Raw genomic sequence first — 18,968 nt, forward strand, 5'->3', positions numbered from 1 at the left:
TTATATTTTAACTTATTTTAATTATTTAGGCTTATATTTTCGCGGGCGTAGCCGCGTCCGGGCCCACTAGTATATATATATATATCGTTGACTTCTGGGACACCTATTATAATAGGTGTCCCAGAAGTCAACGATAAAACGAAAACAGGTGATAGACCAAGTCGTGACAGTTATGAGAAAAATATGAAAAAACATCTGTGTCATGTATTTTTTATATTATATTGATTTAAAAAAATATCGGAAAAACCGACACCCTGTGATGATTTTTTAAGGCCTAAGACTACAAATATTACTCTTTTTTTATTTTTTTTTCTGTAATGTAATTATGAGTAACCCTTCTGTGAATTACAGTTTAAGATTGAAACATACCTGCATCGGTTTTCAATAAAATGCCGTGTATTTGCCAAACATTAAATTCAAAATATTTAGTACACCCAAATTTAACCGACTGTACTATAAAAAAAATTTACTACACTGTTTTTGCAAGTAACTTTAAAAGTTGGCGCATTTAATGTGGATTCCAAAATGGTACAAGACTTGCTGGATTACTTCTTTGTTGAAGAGAGAAAAATCTAAATACACGATAATCGGGATGACGTTCAACTTTTTGGTATCTTTTCCGTTACATTCGAGCTGCAGCATTAGCATTACATAACCATTCTCCATGAATGAAATGCATATTGGCAATGTATCAAAGACCGATTATATGGCCTGCGAGAGCCCGGACTCGAGCACTATCCTTATAAGTCCTGGGATCACAGACCACACCAGTGACCTCCCGCCACTTAGCCCAGGCAACGCTTATCCGACCATAGAGATCATAATCGATGCCCCCGACTCGTGCATGACGGATCTAAGAAACCTGAACTTTTTGCAAAATATACCTATTAGCCAACTAATAAATAAATAAATAGATAGATAGAACACTTTTCACAGCCCTATAACAAATGCACAATTAGCATAAATCGTATTATGTGCTAGAAGTATATAAAGTCCACTTATAACTATTTTCCGGATCAGTCGAGCTCTTACAGAACGACCACTATTAAATACCAATAATGGCTGTGGGCAACGTAATATTTACTGTTCTAACAGCGCTGGTAAGTTAGGTTGTGATTTATTTCTTCTTCTATACCGATTCCTTCGAAATCTTCTTTTCAACTAAAAGAAAATTTCTCTTATATTTTTTAAATAATAGATATAATTTAAATCTCGTAACAAATTTGTAACCGCACAAATGGTAGCTTGGACTATGTCCAAGTATTGACTGTGATATTTTTTATTAAAAGCTTTTATTTAACTTGCAATGTATGTATGTGGGTTCGGGTGAAATCTTTGAGCTCGATTTTGAAGTAGATATCTTCAACCGATTGAGCTGAAATTTTGTATACACGTTTAGTTTGGATGACAATGCATGATATGGCGGACCATGCAAGACGGCGGAATTGTTGGTTGGTTTGGTATCAAATGAAAGATGATGCCGATAACAATTAGAAAAATAATGTGACATCACTTGAAATCCAATAGAATTGACACTATTCAAGTTTTTTGTGCTTTCATATAATGAAAGATATGTTCGTACGATTGAGCTGAAATTTTGTATAAACGTTTGGTTTGGATGACAATATACTATAAAGTTTATGACTTCATTCTAAATACAATAAAGCGGACCATCCAAAATGGCGAAATAGTTATATTTCATGAACTTCTATAATATGGGTATCAAATGAAAGGGCTTGTTGAGGGTAACTCGAAAATTAGTGTAACGTCATTCTAAATCTAATATGGCGGACCATCCAAAGTAACAGAATAGTTATTTTTGATACACTTGTACATTATGGGTATCAAATGAAAGGGCTTCTTAAGAGCAACTTGGAAAATGATGTGACGTCATTCTGAATTCAATATGGGGGACCATCCAAAATGACGGAATAGTTATTATTTTTGCAATTCTCCAATATGGATATCAAATGAAAAGGGCAACTATTGAGAGCAACTCGAAAAATAATTAAACGTTATTCTAAATCCAATATGGCAGACGATCCAAGATAGCCGAATAGTTATTTTTAGTTTACTTCTACAATATGGATATCTATTAAAAGGGCTCGTTGAGAGTATCTCGAAAAATGTGACGTTTTTCTAAATCCAATATGGCGGAACATCTAAGATGGCGGAATAGTTATTATTTATGCACATTTGCAATACGGGTATCAAATGAAAGGGCTTGCCGAGAATAATTAGAAAAATAATGTGACATCTAGTGCGAGAAACCTAGCCAGCTACAATTTATATGATCATAAAATCTTGTCGCGTTAATAAATATTTAATTAAATTGAAACTTTGAAAATTTAAACTTAGCAGATTTTACATAATTAAATTAGTACTAGTTTAGTTACACAAGTAAATCGCGCGACCAGCTTTTATGATCATATAAATTGTGTACAATGACGTTATGAGTTGATAGTTAAAATTTAAAGACAAATTTTATTTTTTCCTTTTTAGAGCGTTTAAATAAAATCTTTTTCTAAAAATGATTTTTTGCTTATAATTTATTTAATCATTTCATTAGATATTAAAAAATCAAACGAAAATAATTTTTATGAATTATTTATTACCATAAATAATACAAACTTTGTAACATTTCTACATAAAACTTTTAAAACAATTATTTAATTTTATAATTCAGGTGGCTGTAAATTTTACTTTTGCTGAAGAAAATCCGTTAGAACTAGGTGATATCGCTTACGATCAAGTCGATGGAAACGAAAACTATGGACCTCCAAGCAAAGTAAATGATAACGAAAAAACGCAAGAAGGAGAAATGTCTCCTTTATCTCGCTCCTCTATTAAAATCCGGTGTGAATACAGGCAGGTATGTCTTTACTACATTCTATTCAATACGTCAACGAGAACTAATGAAAATTAACAAACAGCATTTAAAATTTCACAAACTTAAGTTTGCAGGCATATTTACTTATTTTGTACAAAAAGAATTACATTTATTAGTTTTCAATAGTTTTTATCTATGACAAAAGCATAAATGTCCGTCTTTAGGATATTTTTCTCGGTTTAGCATTTTCTCGATTTAGCTGCAAGTTCTCACTTCTTTGGTTTCAAGGTTTGGGTTCTTCAAATTTCATAATTGGGTAACCAAATCTATTTCCCGTAGGGGAATAGATTGATGGTAACCCGGCGAGTAAAGTTGCCAAATTTTAGTTTGGAGGTGAATGAACAAATTATGTATGAAATGAACTAGAAACATGAATTTGTAATTATTGTTGCGGTGAGCGGTGGGCGCTTCATTTACGGAGGTGGTGGAGGCGAACCTAAAAGGGGCAATGTCACAAAGAGATGATAGGGTGACAGAGGCACTGATCCAAAAACTTAAGGAAGGCGTTCTGCATAAGCCAGGCCAAATCTAATAGGCGAAGGTGTTCTATACATGTATAAAGTAATTATATAAAAGACAATTATATTAATTATATAAATTCCCACTTTTCATACAAAATGCAGCACGTACTCGTGTCTTTTGATTGCGTTGACTTAGAAAATTATCTTTTTCTGTGCTCTAAGAGACCGTAGACTTCAATATTTGATATTAATTATAGCTTGATACCTTCTCGTGATCTCGAGATAAATTAATGGACCGACGGACATAAAGTAATCCTATAAAATTTCCGTTTTTTTAAATTTTGTGGTAAGGAACCGTAAAAAAATTATAATCTAAAAAATCTGTTACTATATATTGTTAAAAATGTTATCTGTAAATGTGTTCAATGTTAATTTTTTATTCAGTTAATATGTTTCTTATAGGAACATTCAAGTTAATATAAAAATCAGCTTCACTTGTATCCCACATACAGCAGAGTAAGAGTCTTTCCCCACTTTTCGTTAATTTTTTTAGGGGCATTGTTGTGACGTAACTCAACTCCAGGCGAGTTACAGTCTCACCCATGTGCCCCTTGCGCAACCATGGCTATAACATTCAAGTTAAATATTATCAATCTGCTTGTAATTAAAATAATCTTTAAACTTACAGGGCTCCGACTACTGTGTTAGTTGTAGTAAAGTGCGTCACTGCGTTTTTGCTATTATAGGATTCGATACCACCTGCGGCCATCATCAACCCTACTGCAATGAAGGAAAATGCTCAAACATTCCTGGCAGTAAATGCCTATAATCTGTCTAAATAATTTTGGATATAATGGTAATTCTCCTTTGAATTTCTTATCATTCTTTGAACTAATTGCGAAATCAATACTTAATTCTAATCGTATCCTTCTATAACAAATGGGAAACAAGGAAAGTTAACCAGTGACACTGAATGCAAAATAAAATTAAATGGATAATTGCAATGCAATAAAATTAATTAAAATTCTTGTGGTAGGAAAGTTACATCGCCATTTTTACTTTTTATACTTTAGAGTTCATAATTCATAATATTCCTTAATTATTTTGTTCTCTTTCAGAAAACTTGGAACAGGATTAACTATTTTCAATGTATAACAATATGGTACTGTAATAAATATTATTCACGTCTCATTTCTTTTAATTGTCCTCTTTCCTATATTAAATATTTAAAAAAAAATCCATCAAGTGCGAATCGTACTCGCCCACCGAGGGTTCCAGTGCCAATTTAGGGATTATAAGTCTACGGATAGATTTGTGACTTTGTTTGGCAAAAGATACAATATTTGTAGTTCTAGTTTCCGAGATATTTGCAATTTTGTAAATTAGGCGATTCGTCATTTTATTTTGATCAATTATTACTAACACAATAGAAAACATGTCTATAAAATAATTACCCGTCAAAATCGTTTATTTAGTACTTTCAGAAGATCGTAAAATTTTGTACCGAGGGTACAAGTACAGGATGCTACTTTACCGATGGTAAAACACAAAGTGTTTTGTAGCTGTGGTATCTCAGGCCGCGTGGTCATCACTCGATGACAAGGGAAATGTTATGGGGAAACGCAGGAGCATCGGCAGCAGACAGTGCGGTACAAATTTATATTAATAAGAGATAATTATAACAATAATTACTTAAAGAAGAAGAAAATCTAGTACCCTAACTAAAAACTGAGGCCGAATAAAGAAGCAATTTGTTTTTTGAAATAAAATATAATGGCAGATACAATGTATCTTCTGTTACAACTATTATAAACAAACTTATTTAAATTTAAATAAAATAACTTGTCACTATGACGTTGAGTCGTATTATATAAGGTCATATTTAAATTACAAATATATTTATTTTATCTATCTGTAAGGCAAGAAGTATATGGAAAAGAGCTATAATAGATTCACATTTACTTTTACTACGTAAGTCAAGCAAGTTTTCTATACTCTTTACCGCATCTTGTCTCTTCATTGACAAACTATTTCCATGTAATAGTACAATAGTACTATGCTCATTTACATTCATGGACGCAATTTTGTTAATATTAAATTGGTAACTGGCTGGCTCTAAACATGCATTAAATTCATTTGAAAAATGAAATCAAAGTAAAAACCTATAGGATACTTCCCGTAAACAGTTATGAGATAGGGCACGAAGCGAGAACTTAAGTAGAAAAAAATAATTATGAACTAAAATTTGTACTTATTATAATTTCATCCAAAAACATACCCCCATAATTTATATTTGTCAACTTCCTTCGCCGTGTGTTCATTATTTTAAAACAATTAAATTTATACATGAGTGCCTATGCAAATAAAAGTTTATTTACTCTCATAAAATATACTCCTCCACAATTCTTGATACGGAATCCTCATTGAGCGAGTCCAACTCGCATTTGACCGAGCCTTTTTATTAATTATCATGTTTGAGCTACTTTTTTACCTTGCAAAATATGCCTATTAGTCAACTAATAAATAGGTATTGTTATCACTTTTCACAGCCCTATAATAAATATGCAATTAGCATAAATCGTATTATGTGCTAGAAGTATATAAAGTCAACTTATAACTATTTTCACGATCAGTCGAGCTCTTACAGAACGACACCAATAATGGCTGTGGGCAACTTCATATTTGCTGTTCTAACAGCGCTGGTAAGTTGGTTGGTTATTTATTTACCGATTTATTATCTTCTGTCGATGTTCTCAATTTTTCGTCTATGTTCCATCAAATCCTGTGATATCTTCTTTTCTGAACAATATAAAGTTTCTTTTATATTTTTGAAATAATAATTATACTCTAGATCATGTAAAAATTTTGTAACCCACACAAATGGTAGATTTGGGCACATACTGACTTTGATATTTCTTTATCGTTTCATTTGATATTGAAAAATCAAACGGAAATAAGTTTTATGAATTATTTATTACCATAAATAATACAAACTTTGTAGCATTTCTACATAAAACTTTTAAAACAATTATTTAATTTTATAATTCAGGTGGCTGTAAATTTTACTTTTGCTGAGGAAAATCCATTAGAACTAGGTGATATCGCTTACGATCAAGTAGATGGAAACGAAGACCATGGACCACCAAGCAAAGTAAATGATAACGAAAAAATGCAAGAAGGAGAAGAAATGTCTTCTCGATTCTCTATTAAAATCCCGTGTGACTACAGGCAGGTATGTCTTTACTACATTCTATTCAATACGTCAACGAGAACTAATAAAAGTTAACAAACAGCATTTAAAATTTCACAAACTTAAGTTTGCAGGCATATTTACTTATTTTGTATAAAAAGAACTACATTTATTAGTTTTCAATAGTTTTTATCTATGACAAAAGCATAAATGTCCGTTTTTAGGATATTTTTCTCGATTTAGCTGCAAGTTCTCACTTCTTGCCAAATTTCATAATTGGGTAACCAAATCTATTTCCCGTAGTAGTTGTGATGGAACTCAACTCCAGGCTTTTGCCGCGGGGCGAGTTACAGTCATACCCATATGCTCCTTGCGCAACGATGGCTTCAACATTCAAGTTAAATATTATTACCTAATCTGCTTGTAATGAAAATAATCTTTAAACTTACAGGGCCCCAACTACTGTGTTAGTTGTAGAAAAGCGGTTCACTGCCTTTCTGCTACTATAGGACTTGTTACCAGCTGCAACGATCATCAACCCTACTGCAATGAAGGAAAATGCTCAGCCACCCGTGGCAGTAAATGCTAATCTCTCTAAATAATTTTGGATATAATGGTAATTCTTTTTTGAGGTCCTCATCATTCTTTGAACTAATTGTTTTAATAAAACTTAATTCTAATCGTATCCTTCTATAACAAATGAGAAACTAGGAAAGTTAACCAGTGACACTGAATGCAAAATAAAATTACATGGATAATTGCAATGCAATAAAATTAATTAAAATTCTTGTGGTGGGAAAGTTACATCGCCATTTTTACTTTTTATACTTTAGAGTTCATGATTCATAATATTCCTTAATTATTTTGTTCTCTTTCAGGAAACTTGGAACAGGATTAACTACTTTCAATGTATTAAAATAAATATTATTCAAGTCTCATTTCTTTTAATTGTCCTCTTTCCTATATTGTATAAAAAAAACCATCAAGTGCGAATCGTACTCGCCGAGACTTCGTGAACGTGAACTAGATGATCGTCGTTTTATTTTGATCAATTATTACTAACACAATAGAAAACATGTTCATAATATAATTACCTCTCAAAAACGTTTATTTTGTACTTTCAGAAGATCGTAAAATTTAGTACCGAGGGTACAAGTTTAGGACGCTATTTTACCGATGGTAAAACTCAAACTGTTTTGTAGCTGTGGTAGCTCAGGCCGCGTGGGGGTGACGACAAGGGACGTTTTATGGGGAAACGAATGCGGTACAAATTTATGTTAATAAGAGATAATTATAACAATAATTAGTTAAAGAAGAAGCCAACATAGACCGTTATATCACCCCGATACCGAATAAGTCCCGAATAAGTCTGAGGCTCGATAAAGTAGCAATTTGTTTTTTTAAAATATAATGGCAGATACAATGTATCTTCTGTCAATCGCAACTATTATAAATTAAAACTTATTTAAAATTAAATAAAATAACGCGTCACTATGATGTTGAGTCGTATTATATAAGGTCATATTTAAATTACAAATATATTTATTTTATCTATTATCTAAGGCAAGAAGTATATGGAGAAGAGTATATAATAGATTCATATTTACTTTTACTATTTAAGTCAAGCAAGTTTTCTATACTCTTTACCACATATTGTCTCTTCATTGACAAACTATTTCCATGTAACAGTACAATAGTACTATGCTCATTTACATTCATGGACGCCATTTTGTTAATATTAAACTGGTAACTGGCTCCAGGCTGGCTCTAAACATGCATTAAATTCATTTGAAAAATGAAATCAAAGTAAAAACCTACAGGATACTTCCCGTAGACAGTTATGAGATAGGGCACGAAGCGAGAACTTAAGTAGAAAAAAATAATTATGAACTAAAATTTGTACTTATTATAATTTCATACAAAAACATACCCCCATAATTTATATTTGTCAGCTTCCTTCGCCGTGTGTTCATTATTTTAAAACAATTAATTTTATACATGAGTGCCTATGCAAATAAAAGTTTATTTACTCTCATAAATTATACTCCTCCACAATTCTTGATACGGAATCCTCGTTGAGCGAGTCCAACTCGCATTTGACCGAGCCTTTTTATTAATTATCATGTTTGAGCTACTTTTTTACCTTGCAAAATATGCCTATTAGTCAACTAATAAATAGGTATTGTTATCACTTTACACAGCCCTATAATAAATATGCAATTACCATAAATCGTATTATGTGCTAGAAGTATATAAAGTCAACTTATAACTATTTTCACGATCAGTCGAGCTCTTACAGAACGACACCAATAATGGCTGTGGGCAACTTCATATTTGCTGTTCTAACAGCACTGGTAAGTTGGTTGGTTATTTATTTACCGATTTATTATCTTCTGTCGATGTTCTCAATTTTCCGTCTATGTTCCATCAAATCCTGTGATATCGTCTTTTCTGAACAATATAAAGTTTCTTTTATATTTTTGAAATAATAATTATACTCTAGATCATGTAAAAATTTTGTAACCCACACAAATGGTAGATTTGGGCACATACTGACTTTGATATTTCTTTATCGTTTCATTTGATATTGAAAAATCAAACAGAAATAAGTTTTATGAATTATTTATTACCATAAATAATATAAAACCTTAAAGCATTTCTACATAAAACTTTTAAAAGAATTATTTAATTTTATAATTCAGGTGGCTGTAAATTTTACTTTTGCTGAGGAAAATCCATTAGAACTAGGTGATATCGCTTACCATCAAGTAGATGGAAACGAATACCATGGACCACCAAGCAAAGTAAATGATAACGAAAAAACGCAAGAAGGAGAAGAAATGTCTTCTCGCTTCTCTATTAAAATCCCGTGTGACTACACACAGGTATGTCTTCACTACATTCTATTCAATAGGTCAACGATAACTAATAAAAGTTAACAAACAACATTTAAAATTTCACAAAATTTAGTTTGCAGGCATATTTACTTATTTTGTATAAAAAGAACTACATTTATTAGTTTTCAATAGTTTTTATCTATGCCAAAAGCATAAATATCCGTTTTTAGGATATTTTTTCTCGATTTAGACTGCAAGTTCTCACTTCTTGGGGCGAGTTACAGTCATACCCATGTGCTCCTTGCGCAACGATGGCTTCAACATTCAAATTAAATATTATTAATCTGCTTATAATTAAAATAATCTTTAAACTTACAGGGCCGCCGTGACTTCTGTGAGAATTGTAGAAAAGCGGTTCACTGCATTTCTTCTACTATAGGAATTGTTACCAAATGCCACGATCATAAAGGCTACTGCAATGAAGGAAAATGCTCAGCCACCCCTGGCAGTCAATGCTAATCTGTCTAAAAAATGTTGGATAGAATGGTAATTCTCTTTTGAATTTCTTATCATTCTTTGAACTAATTGCGAAATCAATACTTAATTCTAATCGTATCTTTCTATAACAAATGGGAAACAAGAAAAGTTAGCCAGTGACACTGAATGCAAAATAGAACTAAACAGAAAATTAAATTGCGTGATATTCACAAAATGTGAAATGTACACTATTTGGGTTAGAAACCATTACCACTTCGGTCTAAATTTTCAACAAGCATTTATTTTTACTTTATTTTGTTTGTTTTGTGACGACTGGTCGAGGGTTCGACTCCCACTCAAGAAAAGGATTTTATTTTAACTTATATTTTCATTTCTATGCTCTATTGCTCTGGTGTCGAGGTAAAGCACGCCTTGAGTTCCGCCACTCAACACGCAATGCCTGCAGAATTCGGCAGAAAATGTAGAACGGAGTACCTACCCCCTGCCTACCCTGCTGTGTGCGGGATATAGCGGGTAGCTGAAAAAAAAAACAGTATGGTACTTTAAAATTGCATGCATCGAAAACCCCACGTTAAATAAATTTAAAATATATATAAATGTTTTCGAAAAAGCATTTGCTTATTTATATTTTTCCTGTTTTTCATGCCATAATGAATAGAGTATATATGGCATAGTTAATAATTTATTTAATAATTTATCAATAAGTGCATATTTTTGTTCCTAGAAAATGGAATGAAAGTAAGCACTCTCTGGCTAAAATTATACATGAAAAAAGAAGATAAAAATTACTCGATGTTAAATAAATTTATACGATATTACCAACAGACAAAAAAGACTTTAAACTGCTTGTGACGATGAATATTTATTAATTTACTGATTTCATTTAATTTCAGTTTGTGCAATAAAACAGTGCTTGTGGTGTGAAAGTTACATCGCCATATTTTTACTTTTTATGCTTAGAGTTCATAATTCATAACATTCTTTAATTATTTTGTTCTCCTTCAGGAAACTTGGAACAGGATTAACTATTTTCAATTTATTATAATATGTCTATTTAATATGGTACTGTAATAAATATTATTCAAGCCTCACTTCTTTTAATTGTCCTCTCTCCTATATTGTATAAAAAAAATCCATCAAGTGCGAATCGTACTCGCCCACCGAGGGTTACAGTGCCATTCCAGTGCCAATTTGGAGGTTATAAGTCTACGGATAGATTTGTGACTGTGTTTGGCAAAAGATACAATTTTCGTAGTTCTAGTTTCCGAGATATTTGCAATTTTGTGAATTAGGCGATTCGTCGTTTTATTTCGATCAATTATTACTAACACAATAGAAAACATGTCTATAAAATAATTACCCGTCAAAAACGTTTATTTAGTACTTTAAGAAGATCGTAAACTTTAGTACCGAGGGTACAAGTACGGACAAACGGTACGGACGGTAAAACTTAAAGTGTTTTGTAGCTGTGGTATCTCAGGCCGCGTGGTCATCACTCGATGACAAGGGAAATGTTATGAGGAAACGCAGGAGCATCGGCAGCAGACAGTGCGGTACAAAATTCTATAAATAAGAGATAATTATAACAATAATTACTTAAAGAAGAAGCCAACCTAGGCTGTTATATCACCCCGATACAAGCCGAATCTCAGTCGGAGGCTGAATAAAGAAGCAATTTGTTTTTTAAAATAAAATATAACGGCAGATACAATACGGTGTCTTCTGTTACAACTATTATAAATAACCTTATTTAAATCTAAATAAAATAACGCGTCACTATGACGTTGAGTCGTATTATATAAGGTCAAATTTAAATTACAAATATTTCTATTTTAGCTATCTGTAAGGCAAGAAGTATATGGATAAGAGCATAATAATAGATTCACATTTACTTTTACTACGTAAATCAAGCAAATTTTCTATACTCTTTACCGCATCTTGTCTCTTCATTGACAAACTATTTCCATGTAATAGTACAATAGTACTATGCTCATTTACATTCATGGACGCAATTTTGTTAATATTAAACTGGTAACTGGCTACAGGCATTAAATTCATTCGAAAAATCATGTCAACGTCAAAACCTATAGGGTCCCGTAGACAGTTATGAGATTTAGCACAAAGCGAGAACTTAAGTAGAAAAAAATCATTATGAACTAAAATTTGTACTTATTATAATTTCATACAAAAACATAACCCCACAATTAAAATTGTCAACTTCCTTCGCCGCGTATTCATTATCTATATATATAAAAGGACTTGTCCTCACTGATTGAGGTAAGACGCACGCACAGCGTTAACCACTGATGGTAGAAACGTAAAATTTGGACAGATGTTTACTTTCGTAACCTGGACATCTACTAAGAAGGGATTTTGAAAAATTTTAACCCTAAAGGGGTGAAATAGGGGTTGAAAGTTTGTATGGAACAAAAAATAAATCGGCACCGATTTTTATAAAATTTGAAATTTAGATTTTTAAAAGTATTTAATTGAACACGTATTTCATCGTTTTCTAGAATTCTCCCCCTAAGGGTGCAAATAAGGGGTTGAAAGTTTGTATAGAAAAATCTTTAAATCGCCACCGATTTTTATAAAATTTGAAATTTAGACTTAAAAATATTTCATTGAAAACATGTTTCGTGGTTTATTAAAATTCACCCCTAAGCAAGCGAAGCGTCGTGCGTCCGCTAGTATATTATATTAAAACAATTAATTTTATACATGAGTGCTTACGCAAATTAAAGTTTACTTACTTTTATAAATTATACTCCTCCCGTTGACCTACAATTCTTGGTATGGAATCTTCGATAAACGAGTCCAACTCGCATTGGACCGACTTTTTTATTAATTATCTCATGTTTGAGCTACTTTTTTTCCTTGCAAAATATGCCTATTAGTCAATTAATAAATAAGTAGAGTTAACAGTTTTCACAGCCCTATAATAAATATGCAATTACCATAAATCGTATTATGTGCTAGAAGTATATAAAGTCAACTTATAACTATTTTCCGGATCAGTCGAGCTCTTACAGAACGACCACTATTAAACACCAATAATGGCTGTGGGCAACTTAATATTTACTGTTCTAACAGCGCTGGTAAGTTGGTTGATTATTTATTTATGTTCTCTACTGATATTATTATCTTCTGTCGATGTTCTCAATTTTCCATCTATGTTGCATCGAATTCTGTGATACATTCTTTTCTAAACAATATAATATTTCTCTTATATTTTTGAAATAATAATTATAGTTTAGATCATGTAAAAAGTTTATAACCTACAAATGATAGATTTGGATACATACTGACTGTGATATCTTTTTTATCGTTTCATTTGATATTAAAAAACGAACGAAAATCATTTTTATGAATTATTCATTACCATAAATAATACAAACTTTCTAGCGTTTCTACATAAAACTTTTTAAATAATTATTTAATCTCATAATTCAGGTAGCTGTAAAGTTTATTTTTGCTGAAGAAAATCCGTTAGAACTAGGTGATTTCGCTTCCGATGAAGTAGATGGAAATGAAAACCATGGACCACCAAGCAAAGTAAATGATAACGAAAAAACGCAAGAAGAAGAAGAAATGTCTTCTCGCTTCTCTATTAAAATCCCGTGTGACTACACACAGGTATGTCTTCACTACATTCTATTCAATAGGTCAACTAGAACTAATGAAAGTTAACAAACAACATTTAAAATTTCACAAAATTTAGTTTGCAGGCATACTTACTTATTTTGTATAAAAAGTACTACATTTATTAGTTTTCAATAGCTTTTATCTATGACAAAAGCATAAATATCCGTTTTTAGGATATTTTTTCTCGATTTAGACTGCAAGTTCTCACTTCTTGGGCAACGATGGCTTCAACATTCAAATTAAATATTATTAATCTGCTTATAATTAAAATAATCTTTAAACTTACAGGGCCGCCGTGATTTCTGTGCTAGTTGTAGAAAAGCGGTTCATTGCATTTCTTCTACTATAGGAATTGTTATAAAATGCCACGATCATAAAGGCTACTGCAATGAAGGAAAATGCTCAGCCACCCCTGGCAGTCAATGCTAGTCTGTCTAAATAATGTTGGATATAATGGTAATTCTCTTTTGAATTTCTTATCATTCTTTGAACTTATTGCGAAATTAATACTTAATTCTAATCGTATCTTTCTATAACAAATGGGAAACAAGGAAAGTTAGCCAGTGACACTGAATGCAAAATAGAACTAAATAGAAAATTGAATTGCGTGATATTCACAAAATGTGAAATGTACACTATTTGGGTTAGAAACCATTACCACTTCGGTCTAAATTTTCAACAAGCATTTATTTTTACTTTATTTTGTTTGTTTTGTGACGATTGGCCGAGGGTTCGACTCCCACTCAAGAAAAGGATTTTATTTTAATTTATATTTTCATTTCTATGCTCTGGTGTCGAGGTAAAACACGCCTTGAGTTCCGCCACTCAACACGCAATGCCTGCAGAATTTGGCAGAAAATGTGGAACGGAGTCTCTTTACACGAGTTACCTACCCCCTGCCTACCCTGCTGTGTGCGGGATATAGCGGGTAGCTGAAAAAAAAACCAGTACGGTACATTAAAATTGCATGCATCGAAAACCCAACGTTAAATAAATTTAAAATATATATGAATGTTTTCGGAAAAGCATTTGCTTATTTATATTTTTCCTGTTTTTCATGCCATAATCATGTCATGTCATGGTTAATTTAATAATTTATCAATAAGTGCATATTTTTGTTCCTGGAAAATGGAATGAAAGTAAGCACTGGCTAAAATTATACATGAAAAAAGAAGATAAAAATTAGTCGATGTTAAATAAATTTATACGATATTACCAACAGATATAAAAAAGACTTTAAACTGCTTATGACGATGAATATTTATTAAGTTACTGATTTCATTAAATTTCAGTTAGTGCAATAAAACAGTGCTTGTGGTGTGAAAGTTACATCGCTGTTTTTACTTTTTATGCTAAGAGTTCATAATTCATAACATTCCTTAATTATTTTGTTCTCCTTCAGAAAACTTGGAACAGGATTAACTATTTTCAATATAATATGGTACTGTAATAAATATTATTCAAGCCTCACTTCTTTTAATTGTCCTCTTTCCTATATTGTATAAAAAAAATCCATCAAGTGCGAATCGTACTCGCCCACCGAGGGTTACAGTGCCATTCCAGTGCCAATTTGGAGGTTATAAGTCTACGGATAGATTTGTGACTGTGTTTCGCAAAAGATACAATTTTCGTAGTTCTAGTTTCCGAGATATTTGCAATTTTGTGAATTAGGCGACTCGTCGTTTTATTTTGATCAATTATTACTAACACAATAGAAAACATGTCTATAAAATAATTCCCCGTCAAAAACGTTTATTCAGTACTTTAAGAAGATCGTAAACTTTAGTACCGAGGGTACAAGTCCGGACAAACGGTACGGACGGTAAAACTTAAAGTGTTTTGTAGCTGTGGTATCTCAGGCCGCGTGGTCATCACTCGATGACAAGGGACGTGTTATGAGGAAACGCAGGAGCATCGGCAGCAGACAGTGCGGTACAAATTTATATTAATAAGAGATAATTATAACAATGATTACTTACAGAAGAAGAAAACCTAGTACCCTAACTAAAAACTGAGGCCGAATAAAGAAGCAATTTGTTTTTTAAAATAAAATATAACGGCAGATACAATACGGTGTCTTCTGTTACAACTATTATAAATAACCTTATTTAAATCTAAATAAAATAACGCGTCACTATGACGTTGAGTCGTATTATATAAGGTCAAATTTAAATTACAAATATTTCTATTTTATCTATCTGTAAGGCAAGAAGTATATGAAGAAGAGCATATAATAGATTCACATTTACTTTTACTATGTAAGTCAAGCAAGTTTTCTATACTCTTTACCGCATCTTGTCTCTTCATTGACAAACTATTTCCATGTAATAGTACAATAGTACAATGCTCATTTACATTCATGGACGCAATTTTGTTAATATTAAACTGGTAACTGGCTCCAGGTAAACATGCATTAAATTCATTTGAAAAATGAAGTCAAAGTAAAAACCTATAGGATACTTCCCGTAGACAGTTATGAGATATGGCACTAAGCGAGAACTTTAGTAGAAAAAAATCATTATGAACAAAAATTTGTACTTATTATAATTTCATACAAAAACATACCCCGACAATTTAAATTTTTCAACTTCCTTCGCCGCGTATTCATTATATATTATATTAAAACAATTAATTTTATACATGAGTGCATATGCAAATTAAAGTTTACTTTTATAAATTATACTCCTCCCGTTGACCTATAATTCTTGGTATGGAATCTTCGATAAGCGAGTCCAGCTCGCATTTGACCGAGCTTTTTTATTAATTATCTCATGTTTGAGCTACTTTTTTTCCTTGCAAAATATTCCTATTAGTCAATTAGTAAATAGGTAGAGTTAACAGTTTTCACAGCCCTATAATAAATATGCAATTACCATAAATCGTATTATGTGCTAGAAGTATATAAAGTCAACTTATAACTATTTTCCGGATCAGTCGAGCTCTTACAGAACGACCACTATCAAACACCAATAATGGCTGTGGGCAACTTAATATTTACTGTTCTAACAGCGCTGGTAAGTTGGTTGATTATTTATTTATGTTCTCTACCGATATTATTATCTTCTGTCGATGTTCTCAATTTTCCGTCTATGTTGCATCCAATTCTGTGATACATTCTTTTCTAAACAATATAAAATTTCTCTTATATTTTTGAAATAATAATTATAGTTTAGATCATGTAAAAAGTTTATAACCTACAAATGATAGATTTGGACACATACTGACTGTGATATCTTTTTTATCATTTCATTTGATATTTAAAAACGAACGAAAAGAATTTTTATGAATTATTCATTACCATAAATAATACAAACTTTCTAGCGTTTCTACATAAAATTTTTTTTAATAATTATTTAATCTCACAATTCAGGTAACTGTAAAGTTTATTTTTGCTGAAGAAAATCCGTTAGAACTAGGTGATTTCGCTTCCGATGGAGTAGATGGAAATGAAAACCATGGACTACCAAGCAAAGTAAATGATAACGAAAAAACGCAAGAACGAAAAATGTCTCTTTTATCTGACTCCTCTAATAGAGCCCCGTGTGACTTTAGACAGGTGTGTCTTCAATACATTCTATTCAATATGTCAACGGGAACTAATAAAAATTATCAAACAACATTTAAAATTTGACAAGCTTAAGTTTGCGGGCATATTTACTTATTTTGTATGAAAAGAACTACATTTTTCGGGGCATTGCGTGCCGGGTGGAGGAATTCAATGCCGGCCTTTTGCCTTGGTGCCAGAGCGAAAAAATAAATATTTTAAAAAATTATAATTCATCCGAACCCACAACCGTCGCGTTACACTTACACCCTTGTGCCCCTGCGCAACGACGGCTTTAACATTAAAGTTTTTTTTTCTGTGATGAATTTACAATCAGTTCTTTACTTTTAGCAAATATGTTGTATGCTGTTAAAGGCGTGACTCCAATAAGCTATCTACCTTATAGTAATTTTAAACATTAAAGTTAAATATAATTAATCTGCTTGTATTTGAAATAACTCTTATTTATCAAATTATTTAACATTTTTCAAACTTACAGGGCCGGTACTCCTGCTTAAGTTGTAGGAAAGGGGTTCGCTGCTTATCTATTAGTGCAGGAATTGCTTTCAGCTGCAGTGATCCTCAACCCTATTGCAATGAAGGAAAATGCTCAGACACCCCTAGCAGTCTATGCAAATCTGGCTTCTTTTGAGAATTTTCTTTTGAGGTCCTCATCACTCTTTGAACTAATTGTTTTAATAAAACTTAATTCTAATCGTATCCTTCTAAAGCAAATGGCAAACAAAGAAAGTTAACTATTGGCACTGAATGCAAAATAGATGATTAAATTATGTGATATTTACAAAATGTGAAAAATACACACTATTTGGGTTAGAATCCATTACCACTTGGGTCAAAATTTTCAACAAGCATTTATTTTTACTTTATTTTGTATGTTTTGTGACGACTGGGTGAGGATTCGAACTCCACTCAAGGAATATTTATTTTAATTTATATTTTTATTTGTATGCTTTGGTGTCGAGGCAAAGCACGTCTTGAGTTCCGCCACTCAACACGCAATGCCTGCAGAATTCGGCGGAAAATGTGGAAGAAGAAGAAGACGAAGAAGTAGTAATATGAAAAAAGATAATAAAAATTGGTCGATGTAAAATAAATTTATACAATATTACCAACAGACATAAAAAATACTTTAACCTGCGTAAGACGATGAATATTTATCCATTTACTGATTTCAGTTAATCGTTAGTGCAATAAAATAGTTCTTGTGGTGTGAAAATTACATCGCCATTTTTACTTCTCATGCTTAGAGTTCATAATCCAAAACTTTCTTTAATTATTTTGTTCTCTTTCAGGAAACTTGGAACAGGATTAACTATTTTCAATATATTATAATATGTCTATTTAATATGGTACTGTAATAAATATTATTCAAGTCTCATTTCTTTTAATTGTCCTCTTTCCTATATTGTATAAAAAAATCCATCCATCGTAAAATTTAGTACCGAGGGTACAAGTTTAGGACGCTACTTTACCAACGGTAAAACTCAAAGTGTTTTGTAGGTGTGGTATCTCAGGCCGCGTGATCATCACTCGATGACAAGGGACGTGTTATGGGGAAACGCAGCAACATCGGCAGCAGACAGTGCGGTACAAATTTATATTAATAAGAGATAATTATAAAAATAATTACTTAAAGAAGAAGAAAACCTAGTACCTTAACTGAGGCCGGATAAAGAAGCAATTTGTTTTTTAAAATAAAATATAATGGCAGGTACAATGTATCTTCTGTTACAACTATTATAAATAAACCTATTTAAATGTAAATAAAAATAAGTATTATATAAGGTCAAATTTAAATTACAAATATTTCTATTTTATCTATCTGTAAGGCAAGAAGTATATGAAGAAGAGCATAATAATAGATTCACATTTACTTTTACTA

The 18,968-nt window shown here is 31.8% G+C and overlaps 5 protein-coding genes across 7 annotated transcripts in view; all 5 read left to right on the plus strand.

The window, feature by feature from the left end:
• The first annotated feature begins 1,021 nt into the window (after window positions 1–1,021).
• Window positions 1,022–4,539, plus strand: LOC146538966 (uncharacterized). Its single transcript, XM_085185306.1, has 4 exons — window positions 1,022–1,100; window positions 2,687–2,872; window positions 4,040–4,207; window positions 4,470–4,539. The coding sequence occupies exons 1-3, from the start codon at window positions 1,059–1,061 to the stop codon at window positions 4,178–4,180; spliced, it is 369 nt and encodes a 122-aa protein (XP_085041432.1). The 5' UTR covers window positions 1,022–1,058; the 3' UTR covers window positions 4,181–4,207; window positions 4,470–4,539.
• A 1,452-nt stretch (window positions 4,540–5,991) lies between these two features.
• On the plus strand, window positions 5,992–7,479 carry LOC146538967 (uncharacterized). Its single transcript, XM_085185624.1, has 4 exons — window positions 5,992–6,053; window positions 6,401–6,583; window positions 6,993–7,157; window positions 7,420–7,479. The coding sequence occupies exons 1-3, from the start codon at window positions 6,012–6,014 to the stop codon at window positions 7,128–7,130; spliced, it is 363 nt and encodes a 120-aa protein (XP_085041750.1). The 5' UTR covers window positions 5,992–6,011; the 3' UTR covers window positions 7,131–7,157; window positions 7,420–7,479.
• Window positions 7,480–8,727: 1,248 nt separating this feature from the next.
• LOC146538968 (uncharacterized) overlaps window positions 8,728–18,968 on the plus strand; it is a 52,758-nt gene continuing 42,517 nt past the window's right edge. Inside the window, exons 1-4 of one of the 3 annotated variants that reach the window (XM_085185620.1) lie at window positions 8,728–8,895; window positions 9,244–9,426; window positions 9,757–9,924; window positions 10,770–10,958. In XM_085185620.1, the coding sequence (XP_085041746.1) occupies window positions 8,854–8,895; window positions 9,244–9,426; window positions 9,757–9,897 (366 nt within the window). In that variant the 5' untranslated portion in view covers window positions 8,728–8,853 and the 3' untranslated portion in view covers window positions 9,898–9,924; window positions 10,770–10,958. Of the gene's footprint in view, window positions 8,896–9,243; window positions 9,427–9,756; window positions 9,925–10,769; window positions 10,959–18,968 lie in introns of those variants that run through there. The other 2 variants (XM_085185619.1, XM_085185617.1) reach the window with 2 other exon arrangements.
• On the plus strand, window positions 12,898–14,980 carry LOC146538969 (uncharacterized). Its single transcript, XM_085186009.1, has 4 exons — window positions 12,898–12,974; window positions 13,330–13,512; window positions 13,810–13,977; window positions 14,814–14,980. Exons 1-3 carry the CDS (start codon window positions 12,933–12,935, stop codon window positions 13,948–13,950), a joined length of 366 nt encoding a protein of 121 aa, XP_085042135.1. The 5' UTR covers window positions 12,898–12,932; the 3' UTR covers window positions 13,951–13,977; window positions 14,814–14,980.
• On the plus strand, window positions 16,461–18,464 carry LOC146538970 (uncharacterized). Its single transcript, XM_085186057.1, has 4 exons — window positions 16,461–16,535; window positions 16,892–17,077; window positions 17,565–17,732; window positions 18,379–18,464. The coding sequence occupies exons 1-3, from the start codon at window positions 16,494–16,496 to the stop codon at window positions 17,715–17,717; spliced, it is 381 nt and encodes a 126-aa protein (XP_085042183.1). The 5' UTR covers window positions 16,461–16,493; the 3' UTR covers window positions 17,718–17,732; window positions 18,379–18,464.

Source organism: Heliconius melpomene, chromosome 5 (assembly GCF_056956725.1).
Source record: "Heliconius melpomene rosina isolate 202511_hmr_F chromosome 5, ASM5695672v1, whole genome shotgun sequence".
Lineage (NCBI taxonomy): Eukaryota > Metazoa > Arthropoda > Insecta > Lepidoptera > Nymphalidae > Heliconius > Heliconius melpomene.